The sequence below is a fragment of the Erpetoichthys calabaricus genome, chromosome 2 (assembly GCF_900747795.2).
Source record: "Erpetoichthys calabaricus chromosome 2, fErpCal1.3, whole genome shotgun sequence".
NCBI classification, from domain to species: domain Eukaryota; kingdom Metazoa; phylum Chordata; class Cladistia; order Polypteriformes; family Polypteridae; genus Erpetoichthys; species Erpetoichthys calabaricus.
This window is the reverse complement of record NC_041395.2, coordinates 169,335,531-169,353,030: the sequence shown is the minus strand read 5'-3', so window position 1 is coordinate 169,353,030 and position 17,500 is coordinate 169,335,531. Positions and strand designations below refer to the sequence as shown.

Below are 17,500 nucleotides of genomic sequence, written 5' to 3'. Positions count from 1 at the left end.
ATAGAAGTAAAGATTTAACTCTGACAGTTTATTCAACGTTTAAATTTTTTTTAAGGTGACTTGTTAAATGTAGGCGACTATATCATTTGGACATTCGAGTAAACAACAACAGTCAAACATTTGTTTTAATCTGACTGACTCAATCAAGTAGAGTCCACACTTAAGTCTACGTCAATCCATTAAAATTAGGCGGACACAAATTTGCATTGTTATGTTCATTTAAATTTTCTTCAGACGTTGTTTACTAACGATAAATATCTCATATCCAAACTTTTATTATCATTATTTTTTCAGAACCGCTAATCATAAATGACGGTGGTAAAAATACACTGCAGTCTTAATAATGCACTCGACAGAGTGCTATAGTGTAAGATATTGGCACTAGTAGACTATCGTCGCAGATGTATTTTACGAATGTACACTCCGTCTCTTACGGTCACTTTATCTTGACCGTCCACTTTTAGAAATTACTCCCATCTTTCTTTTTACTTATCCATAAGGCAATTGGCTAAAGTGGAACATGAATGGCAAATAACACCGATTTGTTAAATAAAAAGGTGATTGACGGGGACGTTTAAATTTGCAATTGGCTGATCAGTGCCTGACGTACGCAAATTTAATATATGATTGGCTGATGTCGAACATGATATTCACGCCCATTTTACTCCGGTCTGCAGCAATATGTACTTGAATTATGGCGACATTTTGTGCAACTTTCCTTTGAAAATAGTTGGCAACAGTGGCTTCCAGGTATCGGAGGTCTTTGGTGTAGAACCATCTGTCCGGGATTTTATGCACCTCCATCACCCCTTGCGTCGAGAAATGTGATCTCGCTCCATTCCGCTGGATTTCAGGCTCGGCAGGGAGGTGTACCTGGAGTTTCCTGTCTGTAGCTGGGCTCGTTTTGTCTTTTTCAGTAAAGCTATCTTGCAGCTTTACTAGAAATTGGTCAGAGTTGTGTGCCGTGGTCTTACGGTTTCCCATAGCATGTTTCCGCGGCTGCGCTTTAGGACGGCAAAATCCCGAACAGTAGCGGAGGTGCAACGGCCCCCAAAGACTAAGGTAAACAACACAAGCTCCAATGCCACAACAGAGAAGGAGGAATTGGATGAGACTTCTTTTAAGACAGACGTAAGTGGAACTTCTTTTACCATGCCCACGGACGTATTAACTTGTCAGTAATGTCGTGCAAAGAGTCATGAATCGTCTGCAAACGGACCCTCCTCAATACAGTATAATGATGTCAGGCTGGCGTGTTTCCCAAAGGCCTTCCGCATTGACATGGTGGAGGAACAATCGCGTCTTCCTGAACGAACTGCCAGTAACAGTAAAGTTCTTTTCTCTGCCTGACTCTCCTCAGTCTGAAGTTCTGTTAATCAAACAGTTTAACATTACACAAAGTCGCTGTTCCTTCTATGAACTGATGGTTTAATTTGCTGACCTTTTTCCTACAGTATTTTGTATTCATAAACTGTGTAGGGACAAATAAACATTCCATCTATCTAGTATAATACAGTATTTAGCTGAACTTTATACATGTGAACCTTAAAGTTACTAACTTTTACATACTTTTTTTTTTTGTAGATTCCATAAATTTAACATAATATTGACAGCAGCGTAGACACTGCCGTTGATGTATCTTTTACATACTTTTTTTTTGTAGATTCCATAAATGTAACATAATATTGACAGCAGCGTAGACACTGCCGTTGATGTACATTATACATTGCAGTCAAGTTAAGTGGCTTTATTGTTATACCATCCATACGTAGTATTGCAGCATACAGTGGCGCAAAATAACATTCACCAAGACTACCTTGCAAGATGCAGTATACATAAACAGAAGACAAGTGCAAAACAGGTAAAGGATACTATGAATAATGGCTAAGTAAATATATAGTAATTTGAAATAGATAGTAATAAATAAAAACAAAAGCTAAAAAAAAACAGTAATAACAAGTGTAACAAATGTACTGCATATAAATAAGCTACCAGGAGCAGATCTGAATGTAGAGACCAGCATGGAGTTCAGAGTGCAGAGACTACTTATACTGAATACATACATGCTACTAAAGTATAATTATACTTTAGTGGCATATTCAGTTATGTGCTAGTTAGTAACAAGCACAATTTCAAGGCATCTAAAACACATATTAGAAATTGATTCTTAAATTAAGAATGTTTGGGTATTCATTAGATATTAAAATGATAAACTTGTGTCTCAGTACTGTGCCTGCCAAAAGTGATTGATAATGTTAGGAATGAATGTGTTGAAGGTACAGTAATAGAGACAACACTACTAACTGAATGGCAAAATAATAATAATAATAATAACTGCATTTTTTTAAATTGCTCACTTTATTATGTGCAAATTACAGGATGTGCCTTTTTTCTGTTCCTGCTAAAATTTCTAAATTTCTCTTGTGCGCCTATTATAACTGAATTGGCCGCTTGAACTTTGCACAGACTGCTTTCATGCTCTAAAACAAATGTACCAGTAAAGAAAATGTACCATATTTTATTAGTAGTCGGTCAGTCAGTCAATGTCCAACCTGCTATATCCTAACACAGGGTCACGGGTGGGTCTGCTGGAGTCAATCCCAGCCAGCACAGGGTGCAAGGCAGGAACAAATCCTGGGCAGGGTGCCAGCCCACTGCAGGGCACACTAGCTAAAAGTTAACATAAACAATTTGTCGATATGGTAACACAAACGCAACATATACACATCTGCAAAGTTGCCCACTTGCAAGTCACTAAACTGTGAGTCAGCAGCCAAAGGACGTACAGTGGGCTGTTTTTTTTTTTTTTGGCACCTCCTCATCAGCTCTTGATCAGCAATTGAATTCCAGCTGCAGGTGATCATAATGCTAAATGCACTTCTCTTTAGTGTCATACAGTATGTTAAATTTCTATGTGTTTATTAGTTGAGCTTACACTAAATGCAAATGCATAACACTTCAGATGTAGGTTTATCAAAGCCAACTCTAAATGCACCAGTTTGCTTTGTTATCAAAAGAAATAAACGTCTCTGTGTCCCATTTTTATGGGAAAGAACATCATTACTTTAATAACGTGGTAACTCTTCAATAATCAGAGTCCAATGAGACCCAGCATTTGAGTTGGCTTATGACATCTTATTTTGGCTAAACCGTATTGCAATCTTTCAAACTACAACTGTCTCATAACAGCAGTGAAAAAATGGGCTTCTGTACCGGTGTGTTTAATATGTAAATTTACTCTGAAATGTGAAAATATTAAAAGGGTGCCTGTAGTAAGCATATTATATTAATATTTGCTCTGTCGTGCTGATTCAAACTCAGTCTAAATGTTTGTATACAGCAAGCTTAAAGTGTGTACCTCCAACTACATGTTACATTTTATACAGTTAGGTCCACAAGTATTTGGACAGTGACATAATTTTCATCATTTTGGCTGTATATGCCGCCACAATGGATTTGAAATGAAGAAATAATTACATGTGCGAGCGCCCTCTTCTACACGGTGGTGTGCTGGGGAGGCAGCATAAAGAAGAGGGACGCCTCACGCCTGGACAAACTGGTGAGGAAGGCAGGCTTTATTGTAGGCACGGAGCTGGACAGTTTAACATCTGTGGCAGAGCGACAGGCACTGAGCAGGCTCCTGTCAATCATGGAGAATCCACTGCATCCACTAAACAGTGTCATCTCCAGACAGAGGAGCAGCTTCAGCAACAGACTGCTGTCAATGTCCTGCTCCACTGACAGACTGAGGAGATCGTTCCTCCCCCACACTATGCGACTCTTCAATTCCACCCCGGGGAGTAAACGTTAACATTATACAAAGTTATTTTCTGTCTGTATACCTGCATTGTTATCACTCTTTAATATTATCTTTATTAGTATGCTGCTGCTGGAGTATGTGAATTTCCCCTTGGGATTAATAAAGTATCTATCTGTCTAATCTATCTTTCTATATTTGAAGTGTATGCTTTTAGCATTAATTCAAGGGGTTTCACATAAATACAGTATGAGCCTTTTTGTAATGACAACCATTTTTATACATAGTTGCATTTAAGCATACATTTATGAAATGAAAAAAGTTTTTTTTTTTTTTTTTTGACATGTGAAATCCAAAGATGTAGATGTTGCAAAAGTGAACCTGGGCTAATTCATTATGTCCATTTTCAGTGCAAAAATAGGATTTGTTTGTTAAGAGTTAATCTGTTTTTTTTGTCTTGATATGTCCTTTCTGTTTTCCTTGTACAGAAACCACTGCATTCAGATGAAATGGGACAGGCTGTGCGCACAGAGAGAAATGTAAAGTTTATTATGGACCTAAGTGAAGTGTCTGATGATATACTGTTTCTCATCCTAATCCATGTTCCTTTTTGGGAACTGAGGTCAAACTGTAGGCTTGTTTGTAAGCGATGGAAAGACGTTGTGGACAGCCAAGCACTTTGGAGGGTGAAATATGAACAAGTGCTAAGCAAGAAACTCCAGACACGCCTACCATCCAACACTGACTGGAAGAATCTGTTTTACAAACTGTTTGCCAGGAACCTTATCAAGAACCCTTGTGGAGATGGTATGTTAAGTATATTCAAAGAGTGTAATTGGGATGACTGAGCCACCTGACAAAATTGTTAAATCCACTGATGGAACATGGCTTGCTAATGGGGCTTCGTTTATATATTGCTGTGTTGTCTTCTGACGCTCAGCTAGTTTGTACTGACAATGAAAACTGAAGTAGTCTTTCAATGCAACTAATATTTATTAATAAAAAAAAAAAAAACACATGGGCTTTCGTTATATACACTTTTTTACCCCGTTACGGAGTTAATTCAGAAAAATACAATGCACGCATGAATCAAACACTATGATGTCAGTGATCAGATGTGTTTTAGTCACTCAGCTTGTAAGAGTTAAAATGATGGTGAGATGAATTGCTTTTAATACAGTGTCCCACACAGTCCCTAAAAAAACAGAGCCTTTGTTTTCATTCACTGATTGCATCAAGCATGTCTGATTTCCATTTAAACTTGTATTGTTTTTGTAATCGGTTTATAAAGTTTACGGTTGCAGGGGGCATTGCACACTGGCAGTGTTAACAACAGTTGTAACCAAAAAAAGTCGAGGCAAGTTTCAGGCCAAGTGGCTATTTGGCTTCTGTACGCTGTCGATAAAATGAGTTGCTCCATTAGTTAATTTTTTTTTTTTTTTTTTTTTTAAAGTGCAAAGCACTGTGATTCTGCAGTATAAGCAAAATGGTATACTTCATTGCTAAATACAAATATGCAAACTCAGAATTTGTGTCATTTGTTTGGTTGTTGTTGCCAAACTAATATATTCTTTAGTATATCCCCTGCAGTTTGACGAATACAGTATAGTGAAAGCACATGTGTTGTATATTTGAAAGGTGAGTCCGTGAATGTGATGCAGTCCAGCAGTTACACAGTAGAACCAGTCAATATTCTTAATTCCGAATTAGATAGTTACTTTATTAATCCTAAGGGGAAATTCACATACTCCAGCAGCAGCATACTGATACAAAAAAAACAATATTAAATTAAAGAGTAATAAAAATGTAGGTAAAAACAGATAGTACCCAGGCTAAGCAGATCAAAGTCTGATCAGTCATAAAAGATCCTCTGAAAACGGCACAGCAAAAAGTGTTTTATAAGAGTTCCGAAACAGTGGAGGAATGTAAAACTTTCATACAGGTAATTTGTTTGGTCAAACATTAAAAAATGACAGATTTGGACAATTAAAACAGGATATTGTGACATTTACAAACTGAACCCATTTAACTTATCTTTTAAATATTACTGTTTAAGGGAAAGCCCTTAAAAAATGCACTAAAGATAGGGTGAGAAGCTCGGTCATCCTGGAGGAGTTCAGAGTAGAGCCACTGCTCCTCCGCATCGAGAGGAGTCCGATGAGGTGGCTTGGGCATCTGATCAGGATGCCTCCTGGACACCTCCCTGGTGAGGTGTTCTAAGCATGTCTAACTGGGAGGAGGCCCTGGGGAAGACCACGGACATGCTGGAGGGACTGTGTCTCTCAGCTGGCCTGGGAACGCCTCGGGATTCCTCCGGAAGAGCTAGTAGAAGTGGCCGTGGAGAGGGAAGTCTGGGCATCTCTGCTGCCCCCGCGACCCGATCTCGGATAAGCGGAAGAGGAAGGATAGATGGATGAATGGATGTTTAGTGCATTTTTTTAATGTTGCAAATATAAATCTTTACATTTCTACAATAGCAAATGTTGCAAACCTAACAGGAATTCCCTGACTAACTAGATTTTAAATTAAATTATCCTATCTGTCTATCTATAATGGCATGCAAAAGTTTGGGCACTCTTCCTTAAAATGTCTGATACTGTGAATAGTTAAGTGAGCAGAACATGAACTGATCACCAAAAGATATACAGTAATCCCTCCTCCATCGCGGGGGTTGCGTTCCAGAGCCACCCGCGAAATAAGAAAATCCGCGAAGTAGAAACCATATGTTTATATGGTTATTTTTATATTGTCATGCTTGGGTCACAGATTTGCGCAGAAACACAGGAGGTTGTAGAGAGACAGGAACGTTATTCAAACACTGCAAACAAACATTTGTCTCTTTTTCAAAAGTTTAAACTGTGCTCCATGACAAGACAGAGATGACAGTTCTGTCTCACAATTAAAAGAATGCAAACATATCTTCCTCTTCAAAGGAGTGCGTGTCAGGAGCACAGAATGTCACATAGATTGAGAAAACAATCTCTAGCAAACAAATCAATAGGGCTGTTTGGCTTTTAAGTATGCAAAGCACCGCGGCACAAAGCTGTTGAAGGCGGCAGCTCACACCCCCTCCGTCAGGAGCAGGGGGAGAGATAGAGAGAGACAGAGTTTGTTTTTCAGTCAAAAATCAATACGTGCCCTTCGAGCTTTTAGCAGCATGTCGTTTCAGGAAGCAGCTGCACAAAAGATAGCAACAGCATTTTTAGACGAGCATCCGTATCGTCTAGGTGTGCGAACAGCCCCCCCTGCTCAATCCCCATACGTCAGGATCACAGATAGTCCGCGCAAGAGAGAGAGAAAAGTAAGCAATCTAGCTTCTCAGCCATCTGCCAATAGCGTCCCTTGTATGAAATCAACTGGGCAAACCAACTGAGGAAGCATGTACCAGAAATTAAAAGACCTATCGTCCGCAGAAATCCGCGAACCAGCAAAAAATCCGCGATATATATTTAAATATGCTTACATATAAAATCCGCGATGGAGTGAAGCCGCGAAAGGCGAAGCGCGATCTAGCGAGGGATCACTGTATATATTTTATATTCTATTGCAGAGAAAGCACCATATTGTTAACTTGAATAATGAAGGTACTTTTAATAAAAGCTGTTTAATAACTTTTAATACAAAAGCTTACCATGGTATCAAATATTGTGAGATTGCATTGCTATCAAGTACACAACCTTTCGTATTGTGACCCTACTTGCTAGAGCTTTAGGTTTCATTCTGATTTCTTGGTGGAGTTTTTACATTATCTTCCTTCAGTGATCCTATACATTTATTAACTGGAAAAAGGAGAGCAACTGAAATCTTCTGACTTTGGGTATGATTAGCTTCAGAAAAAAACGTTGAAACCAATGTTTTCTTTTAATTGTATATATTTCCTGAATAGATATAAGAACCTAATTTAAACAATTAATTTTCATAATCTCTAATATATTCTCTGTCTGCAGATGGCTTTGAACACTGGAATGTCAATCATGGTGGTGATGGTTGGGTGATTGAACGTCATCATGGAGAACTGAAGGAAACTACATCATCTAACTGCTTTGTCACCTCATATGGGTAAGAAAAGAAATCTGCATTTGAAATATAATTGATAATCTTTAAGAGAGTTGGATACAACAGTAATACATTAAAAATACAAATAATCATACTAATCTGTTGAAAATGGTATCAATTTGCATGAACAGGTTTCTTTTTTATTTTTTAATAATTTACTTTACAAGGACATTAACAACCCCTGAGACCCATATGGCTAATGTGCAGTAAAATATATTTCAAGGTATAACTTAGTATACTGTGCTGAACCACAAGAAATTCACTGACCTTTTAAGGTAAGTTATTGTTCATTATAATGTTAAACACCATCAGTAAATTAGAAAATCTCTTGATCTGTTTGAAGACAGGTAGCTAAGTGATGTGCTCTAGACTGACACAAGACTTTAAGGGTAGTATTTGATTCATGGCATCTAATCTGATGTTTTTAAATGTAAAATGAGAGTTTATAGCCTGTTACGCTTTGTCAGACAACTGAATTGAAAAAATAAGAATTACTGCTTCAGACCTGTTCGATCGTATTATCAGATCACCTGTGACGTGCACCTAACATGAAAGATTTCGGTATAATATCTTGGGGTCTTTTCTTAACGGGGGATAAGAAAAATATCAAAAAACAGCTAGGAAGCTGTTATCTGTAACTTTTTACCTGTCCCACTGTCCATATTGTACCCTTCCTATTCAACCCTTGAGACCTTTAGGATTCCAGTGCTTCTAATGATAGGCTGTTTGCTGCTCAGTGCAGTGTTTCATTTTCACTCCATTACTTCAACTGGGTTTACCATCATGCATTGAGTTTAAGCTTTTACTTAAAAAAATATTTATTTCTATAAATAAGCAATACAAAGAATTGTACAACCTAGGTGGAGTCTTCATTCAGTTCCACATGACATTGCCCAGACTGATTTGGTTTCTTAGTTGCACATCATATATCCATAATAGAAAAGTAGGGAAAAAAATATTTATTTCCAGGCACAGAGCTCCTTTGCAAGTATCCAGTAGCTAAGCAGATAACAAGCTCCATTTAAATGTCCATGGATCCTCTCAAAGTGTCAGAAATGCAGCAAATAAACCAAACACTCTGTTTTGCAAAAAAAGCTCACTCTCTTTCTCTTCCCTTCACACCCAAATTAAACGCACACCTGTCTTACTGTCTGCTAGCAAAGCATTTTTTAATTATCACTTAATTTACATTTTTTATTTTTACCATTAGAAATCTCAATGGCTTCTAAAATTTGTCTTTGCAGTCATATGTGAATAATGAATTAAAAACAAGTCATTTTAAGCAATAATAGCCGTTAGCAACACCAGTAATGTCTTTACCATTTAAATTGATTTAAAAATATAATAATCTTAAAAAAATTAAATAAATAAACAACTAAAATTTCTATGTGTCACAAAACTTGTGTGTATAAATATGAAATGCATTGATCAAGACTTTTGAGGCTGGTTCCAATCACTGGTCTTTTTAATGGGAAATCTAAATCAGATTTCCAGTTTTATACCATGCCCATTCCAATGTGTCGCATGAACGATTCAAGCAGAGCTTGTAAACATTAGCATTCTGTTAAGTTCAATTACATTTTTAGATATTACTGAAAGCCCAAGGTGTTGTAGACAGTTAAAGGCATAATTCATATAGAAGACTAAATTACTTGCCTCACGCACAAACTCCTCCTAATGCATATACAGCAATGTACATTATTTTAAGTCACAGCTCTGTTTTATAAAGAAAGCGTCTTCTTTAAACTCCACTATGTCTGAAAAAGTACCATGAATTGCCACGAGTACACACAGAAATGCATTCTGCCATTCACTTTTGGTGCCACTTGTCTGTGGTATGACTAGTAAATCGGGGGCCCATGCAAAAAATATTGATGGTGCCCTTCATATAACATTAAGGAAAAGAAATACAAAGAGTTCAAGAAAAAAAGTTTAATAAAGTGTAAGTATATTTAACCTACAAATATTTTACCTAGTGCTTTTATTTTATTTTTTTGAGTGGAAATTTAATATAATTTAAAACTACTGTTGCATGGATTTTTTATTGATAGTGCACCTCAGTAGAAGTGGATGCTTTATTGTTTTATGCCATGTTCATTGAAATATTAGGCAATATTAATGACAGCATATGTTGAATTGTATTATATCAGGTGTTTTTATTTTCTGTGTTTCACATGGTATGGTTTACAATTTGTACAAATGTTACTGTAATATCACACAAATATACTAAAAAATATAATTTATAATTTTTTTAATCCTGTTCTCATGTTAAAATTCACAACTGGTAAATTGAATATCTCAATCAAAACTAGAAGATTGTTCTCATAAATGTTAGTCACGTAGAATGACTAATTATGCATTCACGTTGGATAATTTTTTTTTTCCTTACTAAAATTGTTGTTGGTAAATTCCTTAATGAAACTTCTTATGTTTAGTTTGTTGGTTCTTTCTTTGTCGAGCTTGGCAATTTTTTCTATTGAAAGTCTCATTTGTGACATAGCTGATCTCAAGTAGTGTGTTGGTTTTTTTTTTTTTTTTAAATAAATCAGTCCAAGTCAGCTGTTGCTACTGTTACCAAAATTGTCAAAAATGAAAATGCATGCAGTGCAAACGTCAGGCAATCTAGAAGCTGATGCAAATACCCAAACAGAATGTATGCATTTATAGTTACTAGAAGCAATACATACAAAATTCGTCAGCTTGTGATGGTAAAGAAGAGAATCAAAAAACGAGAGCTCAGAACTGTTGGGTTGAGTGCATTAATATCTGCCAATTTATTTTGTACATGGAAACTAGTGGCCCAAAGAAAGGAGACAGGACTTGTGAGAGCTACTTCACGAAAAGTTTTGATTCCATTAATTTTTTTATCGTACTTCTCTAAATAAATCATATTGACAATTTCCTGAATTTAACACTTTTTTTCCGTCTGTCCCTAGAAAAACGCTACATGGGTGATCTCCTGTATTTCTAACTCATTTGCCTCTCCACTAAAGTCCGAAATTATTCAAACAAATGTATAAAGTTTGCAATAAACCCACACTATTCGGATGAAACCTGCTGTGACATTAAAATATATAATATGTTATTTACTTATTTCAGTTCAGATACTGCATACCCTTACTTCTATACCTGTGTGTGGGGCTGTCGGGTTTCTCACCGCATCATTTTAAATAAGTTTGTGGTCATCTGCAATGGTAAGGTGGGCAGGGATGACAAGGAGTTGCCTTTTCTGTCACGCACACTGCGATACTCATTTCACCTTACATACAGTATAATGATCTGCTCCGTTTATGACACAGGCAGCATTTAATCAATTCCCTGTTTCACTTGTTGCTTTAAGCATTAATGTTATTTTTTGTACTTTGACAATGAACTGTTGTACCAATTTCTTAATTTGGGTAGTGTTTTAGTTTTCTTTATCATGATCATTGTCTACTAGGTAACTTATGAAGAGTTTCTTGTTTTTGCCCAAGTGTTGTCTATAATTGTGTGCAACAAGGACAGGATTGCAACCGGCAATTTGAACGTATACGTTTTTAAATTATATAACCAATGACAGCTGCTGTTAGAACTTGTACCAGGGGTTTGAAGGAAGATGCTTTTGAGCCCTCTCAGGTTAAGGTGCTCCGTAGGATTTCCTGCCCATTCCATGAGGTTGCCATGCCCTTGCTGCTTATTTTTAATATTGTAGAGAAGCAAATTAAATGACACTTACAGTTTGGTCCATAAATATTTGGACAGAGACAACTTTTTTTCTAATTTTGGTTCTGTACATCAGTGAATTTTAAATGAAACAACTCAGATGCAGTTAAAGTGCAGACTTTCAGCTTTAATTCAATGGGTTGAACAAAAAGATTGCATAAAAATGCGAGGGAACTAAAGCATTTTTTTAACACAATCCCTTTATTTCAGGGGCTGAAAAGTAATTGGACAAATAACTGGAAATAAAATGTTCATTTCTAATACTTGGTTGAAAACCCTTTGGTGGCAATGACAGCCTGAAGTCTTGAACTCATGGACATCACCAGATGCTGGGTTTCCTCCTTTTTATTGCTCTGCCAGGCCTTTACTGCAGCGGCTTTCAGTTGCTGTTTGTTTGTGGGCCTTTCTGTCTGAAGTTTAGTCTTCAACAAGTGAAATGCATGCTCAATTGGGTTAAGATCAGGTGACTGACTTGGCCATTCAAGAATTTTCCACTTCTTTGCTTTAATAAACTCCTGGGTTGCTTTGGCTGTATGTTTTGGGTCCTTGTCCATCTGTATCATGAAACTCCGCCCAATTAATTTGACTGCATTTAGCTGGATTTGAGCAGACAGTATGTCTCTGAACACCTCAGAATTCATTCGGCTGCTTCTGTCCTGTGTCACATCATCAATAAACACTAGTGTCCCAGTGCCACTGGCAGCCATTTACGCCCAAGCCATCACACTGCCTCCACTGTGTTTTACAGATGATGTGGTATGCTTTGGATAATGAGCTGTTCTACGCCTTCTCCATACTTTTTTCTTGCCATCATTCTGGTAGAGGTTGATCTTGGTTTCATCTGTCCAAAGAATGTTTTTCCAGAACTGTGCTAGCTTTTTTAGATGTTCTTTAGCAAAGTCCAATCTAGCCTTTCTATAATTGAGGCTTATGAGAGGCTTGCACCTTGCAGTGCACCCTCTGTATTTACTTTCATGCAGTCTTCTCTTTATGGTAGACTTGGATATCGATATGCCTACCCCGTGGAGAGTGTTGTTCACTTGGTTGGCTATTGTGAAGGGGTTTCTCTTCACCATCAAAATGATTCTGCGATCATCCACCACTGTTGTCTTCCATGGACGTCCAGGTCTTTTTGCGTTGCTGAGTTTACCAGTGCTTGCTTTCTTTCTCAGGATCTACCAAACTGTAGATTTTGCCACTCTTAATATTGTAGCAATTTCTTGGATGGGTTTTTTCTGTTTTCGCAGCTTAAGTATGGCTTCTTTCACCTGCATGGAGAGCTCCTTTGACCGCATGTTGTCTGTTCACAGCAAAATCTTCCACATGCAAGCACCACACCTCAAATCAACTCCAGGCCTTTTATCTGCTTAATTGATAATGACATAACGACGGACTTGCCCACACCTGCCCATGAAATAGCCTTTGAGTCAATTGTCCAATTACTTTTGAGCCCCTGAAATGAAGGGATTGTGTTAAAAAATTGCTTTAGTTCCATCACATTTTTATGCAATCGTTTTGTTCACCCCACTGAATTAAAGCTGAAAGTCTGCACTTCAACTGCATCTGAGTTGTTTCATTTAAAATTCATTGTGGTAATGTACAGAACCAAAATTGGAAAAATTATGTCCAAATATTTATTGACCTAACTGTATCTACCAGACATCGTTTTTTAAAACATGCTCAGGAAGTTCCTCTGCTTCCCATAATGCACCACGCTCTTAAAGATGTGTCCCTGAATTCCAAAAGAAGTTAAAATTATCCATCAGCAAAGCCAAAGATAGCAAGATAAAAGTTCTGTCGTTAACTTATGCACATTGCTGTTCAGCTCTTTTGAAGCACAGCTGTAACATCGTCGCAGCACACAACCTGTGAAAAACAATTTATCTAAAATGCATATGCACTATTGTCTCATGTCTAATGAGAGATGGATTTTAAACCCCACCCTTGGCACTGTCTGCATGGTTTTTCCCAAAGTAGTCACAGGTTTCATTGCACATCCTAAGCATTACTTACACTTTAATTGTCTTACCTTTACTGTAGGTTAAGATGACAGACCACTTTGTTTTAGCCTGGTGAAAGTGAGTGTGTGCTTATGCAAGAAAATGTCTTGTAACTTAAGGTATGAAAGAGTGGCGCTATACAGAAGTAATTTTAGAGAGTGAACTGTGGGCGGTCAGGATGGGGGTTATTTGTGGCCTCTGCCTTGGAAGTGCCAAAGCTCTTTGGAAGGTAAATTTTTAAAAATCTGTTTTTTTTAAATATTGGCTGTTATATGGGCATGCATTGTGAGAAGTGAATGAGTGCGAACATTAACTGGTGGTACACATAGGAGCAGCATGGGGAAGTGCAAGTACAGATTAAGTACCAGCCCCCTTCGAGCACTAAAGGTGCCCCATTTATATTCTACCTTTTAAATAATTTTATGAGATATAATCTTCATTTAAAGGTTTAACATTTCATATTACGTGGTTCACAACAATACACCACATGGCAATACGTGGCACTGATGTTCATTTTCTTGATTTATACATACTGACATAGGTGCTAGGAGTGGGTTTATAGCAGTTCTGGTGCAATGCTAGAGAAGATCGAATCAATGTCATATCACATAACTGCTAAATAAGTTATGTTTAAGTGGCTTTAAAACCAATTAAGTTTCTAATATCTCTTCATTTAACTTCTCAGTCTTCCAGCCAGCTTACAGTGCTGACTGCCCTAATATAATGACATAATTCAATGAAATAGAAGTATAATGATTATTCCTACCCATGATTCAAGTTTGCAGTATTTTCACTAATTTATGCAAAGAATGCAACATAACCATCCAAGTAATGCACGGTGTCAGTTTTAAAACAAGATAAAAGGTACAGAGATGTTTTTTTTTGCCGGGAACAAATGTGTAGGTAGAGCAGTGTTTTCCAACTGTTTTTCTATGGTGTCACACTTATTGTAACTCAAAAAATACCCACGGCACAGAACGATTCTACCAACCAAAAAAGCATTTAATCTATACATTTGCTAAACTGTTTGAAGGGATGGGAGAATTAAATCGGTCTTCAGCACTGCATTCAAAGTCAACAGTCATTTGGATCATTTCATTTTTAATCTGACACGTCTGTGTCCCATATGCTCTTCCAATCTGATAATTAATATATTGGTCTCATTTTCTTATTGCATTCTTTTCAGCTTGCCATTTAGGAAAGCATTTAAATTCAGGTTGTACTTGCTCAAATAGTATTTTGTTAAAAGTTCGGGTTTAAGGTCATTGTTTAAATTTAAACCATGCCATTTTTTTTTTTTTTTTTTTTTTTTTTCCTTTGTGTTCATTCTATGTGAAATTAATGATTTCAGTGTCTGTTCTTACTTGTTGATTTATGTATTTATTCTATAATTACATGTTTTAGTGTTAGATCTGAATAATCGTGATATATATTTATATATAAAAAATCCCTATGTGCGTCCAGGTGTGCGTGTGTGGGTGTCTTCTGATGCAGTGCGCATGCGCGGGGCACGGTGCGATGCGCGATATTACTTTCAGAGAAAGTTAGAGGCGTTTTACGGAAATACAAACCAGTATTACTGCGAGAGGAAATTAAAGGTACACAATACAGTGACGCATATTACAGCCACATACAAGCCAGTATTACTGTCGGAGGAGATTAAAGGCATATTACTGACGTGCACGCCTGTATTACCGCCAGAGAAAATTAAAGGTATATTACGGAAGTACAAGCCAGCGGACGTACAAGACGGTATCCTTCAATAAGGGTGCGCACAGGCATCCTTCAATAAGGGCGCTCACAAAAAGGCGAGCCTCAAAAGGGTGGCCTCAATTGGGCGCAGCGAATAACGGCGCACTTAAATAAAGATCTGCACCTTTGTTGGTCTTCACATATTCCAGAGCCATTTGAACTAAATTATCTACGAATGCCTTTATTCGCGGCGCTCAATTGAGGTCATCCTTTTGAAGCTCGCCTTTTTGTGCGCGCCCTTATTGAATAGAGCCGTACAAGACAGTATTACTGTCACAAAAAATTAAAGACACACAATACACGGCGGCAGAAAGAATGAGGTCAAAGTCCCTTGCCATTTAATATAGACTGTTCCTACTAATGTTTATGCACTACTGTTCTAGCGCCCATTATTGTAACGGGCTAAATGACTAGTATAATATATATATATATATATAATGCACACACACATAACTGTGCATAATAGCTAAGGCAGGGGTCTCCAACACATCATTCGTAAGCTACTGGTAGCTTGCAACCCCTTTCCAAGTAGCTCGCCAAAGGGTTAATGAATCTATACTAATAAAAGGCAAAGCCCTCACTGACTCACTGACTGATTGACTGACTGACTGACTCATCACTAATTCTGCAACTTCCCGTGTAGGTGGAAGGCTGAAATTTGGCAGGCTGATTCCTTACAGCTTACTTACAAAAGTTAGGCAGGTTTCATTTCGAAATTCAACGCGTAATGGTCATAACTGGAACCTCTTTTTTCACAATATACTGTAATGGACGGCAGCTCGATGGCCGTGAAAGGAGGAGTTGAGTGTCACGTCATCATGCCTCCCACGTAATCACGTGAAAAGACTGTGAACGCAGTAGGGACAAATGAAGGAGGAGCCGCAAACAGCGAAGAACAAAAAATTCATTAAACAATTGAGAAGGGAGCGAGTGAAGCATACAAGCATGTTCATAAGGGAAACAAAGCACGGTGTAAAACGTAAGTTTAAATTAAGTTTATAGAAACGCTCCCGCTGCGGATTGCAATAACATATTCGCGAGATAAAAGTTTAATGAGAAGACACGAGGTATAAACGAACCACACGCCGTAGCGCAACGTTAGGGGCAAGAGTTTCAACCATTCTATGATCTGCCTCTCGCAACTGAAAGACGACACATGGTGGATGTTAGCCCACTTGCTGACCGCAACGTTAGGGGCTTCAACTCTGGCGCTGACGATATTCGATTCCCGAGAGGGGATGCAGTGAGTGTGTATGCCTGATGAGCCCAGAATTAGGGAGAAACACGTGTCGCATACTCTTTGCATTATTTGAAAGTAAACTATTAAAACCATTCTATGATCAGCTTCTGGGAACAGAAAGAGGGCACGTGGCGGATGTAAGGCGACTTCCTGACCAACCACAAGCGTAACCTGGCAGGTAACCATCCATACAGTCAGATTGTGATTCAGAAAACGAATGCCATGAATTTAATTACCACGATCTACATACTGTCAAATAAACGAAACACACGCCGTAGCGGGACAGCTGTGAAAAGCAAGGTTCACAAAAAAACAGTTCCTTAGCAAATTGTTATTGGTATATTTTCGATCCGTTTAAAAAGGTTTTACTTTCTTCTTAAAAAATTAAAAGCAGTACTTCGCCGCAACGAAGCGCGAGAATTTGGCTATATATATCTGCTTCTCACAATTAAGAGGGCACGTGGCTGATTTTAGACGACTTCATGACCAAACATAAGTGTTACCTCCCAGGTAGGGTTACCACTTTTAATACAAAAAAATAAGGGACGCATACTGCAGCGGGTGCCACATCCCAGTGCCAACAGTTTGCAGACTCTACTTAAAAGACTCGCCCTCCTCACTGGACAGTTAAAAAGACCAATCAAACTAACGATGACGTCAAGTATTACCCAATCAAAAGTAGGAAAGGAGGCATCTTCATAAAATGCGTGTGGGATGATTTGCATGAGACGCTGCTTTAAAAAAAATGATAAAAAAAATACGGGACAAATTCCGTCCCGTATTGATTCAAAACGGGACGCACAATTTCATTCTCAAATGCGGGACGATTCCGTATTTTAAAGGACGGGTAGCAACCCTACAGTGCCAGGTAACCACCCATACAATCAGATTGTGATTCAGACTAGGAATGCAATGAATGTAATTACCCCGATCTACATACAAGGCAAAAGTCTTGCAACATTCAAAGATGATGGCTTGGGATAAGTACACCAT

The 17,500-nt window shown here is 37.9% G+C and overlaps 1 protein-coding gene across 3 annotated transcripts in view; it reads left to right on the top strand.

Annotated features, from left to right (window-relative positions):
- Positions 1 to 655: 655 nt before the first annotated feature.
- Positions 656 to 17,500, top strand: part of LOC114644825 (F-box only protein 27-like) — a 173,105-nt gene continuing 156,260 nt past the window's right edge. The window contains exons 1-3 of one of the 3 annotated variants that reach the window (XM_028792810.2): positions 656 to 1,131; positions 4,246 to 4,564; positions 7,705 to 7,816. In XM_028792810.2, the coding sequence (XP_028648643.2) occupies positions 988 to 1,131; positions 4,246 to 4,564; positions 7,705 to 7,816 (575 nt within the window). In that variant the 5' untranslated portion in view covers positions 656 to 987. The remainder of the gene's footprint in view (positions 1,132 to 4,245; positions 4,565 to 7,704; positions 7,817 to 17,500) is intronic. The other 2 variants (XM_051923565.1, XM_051923563.1) reach the window with 2 other exon arrangements.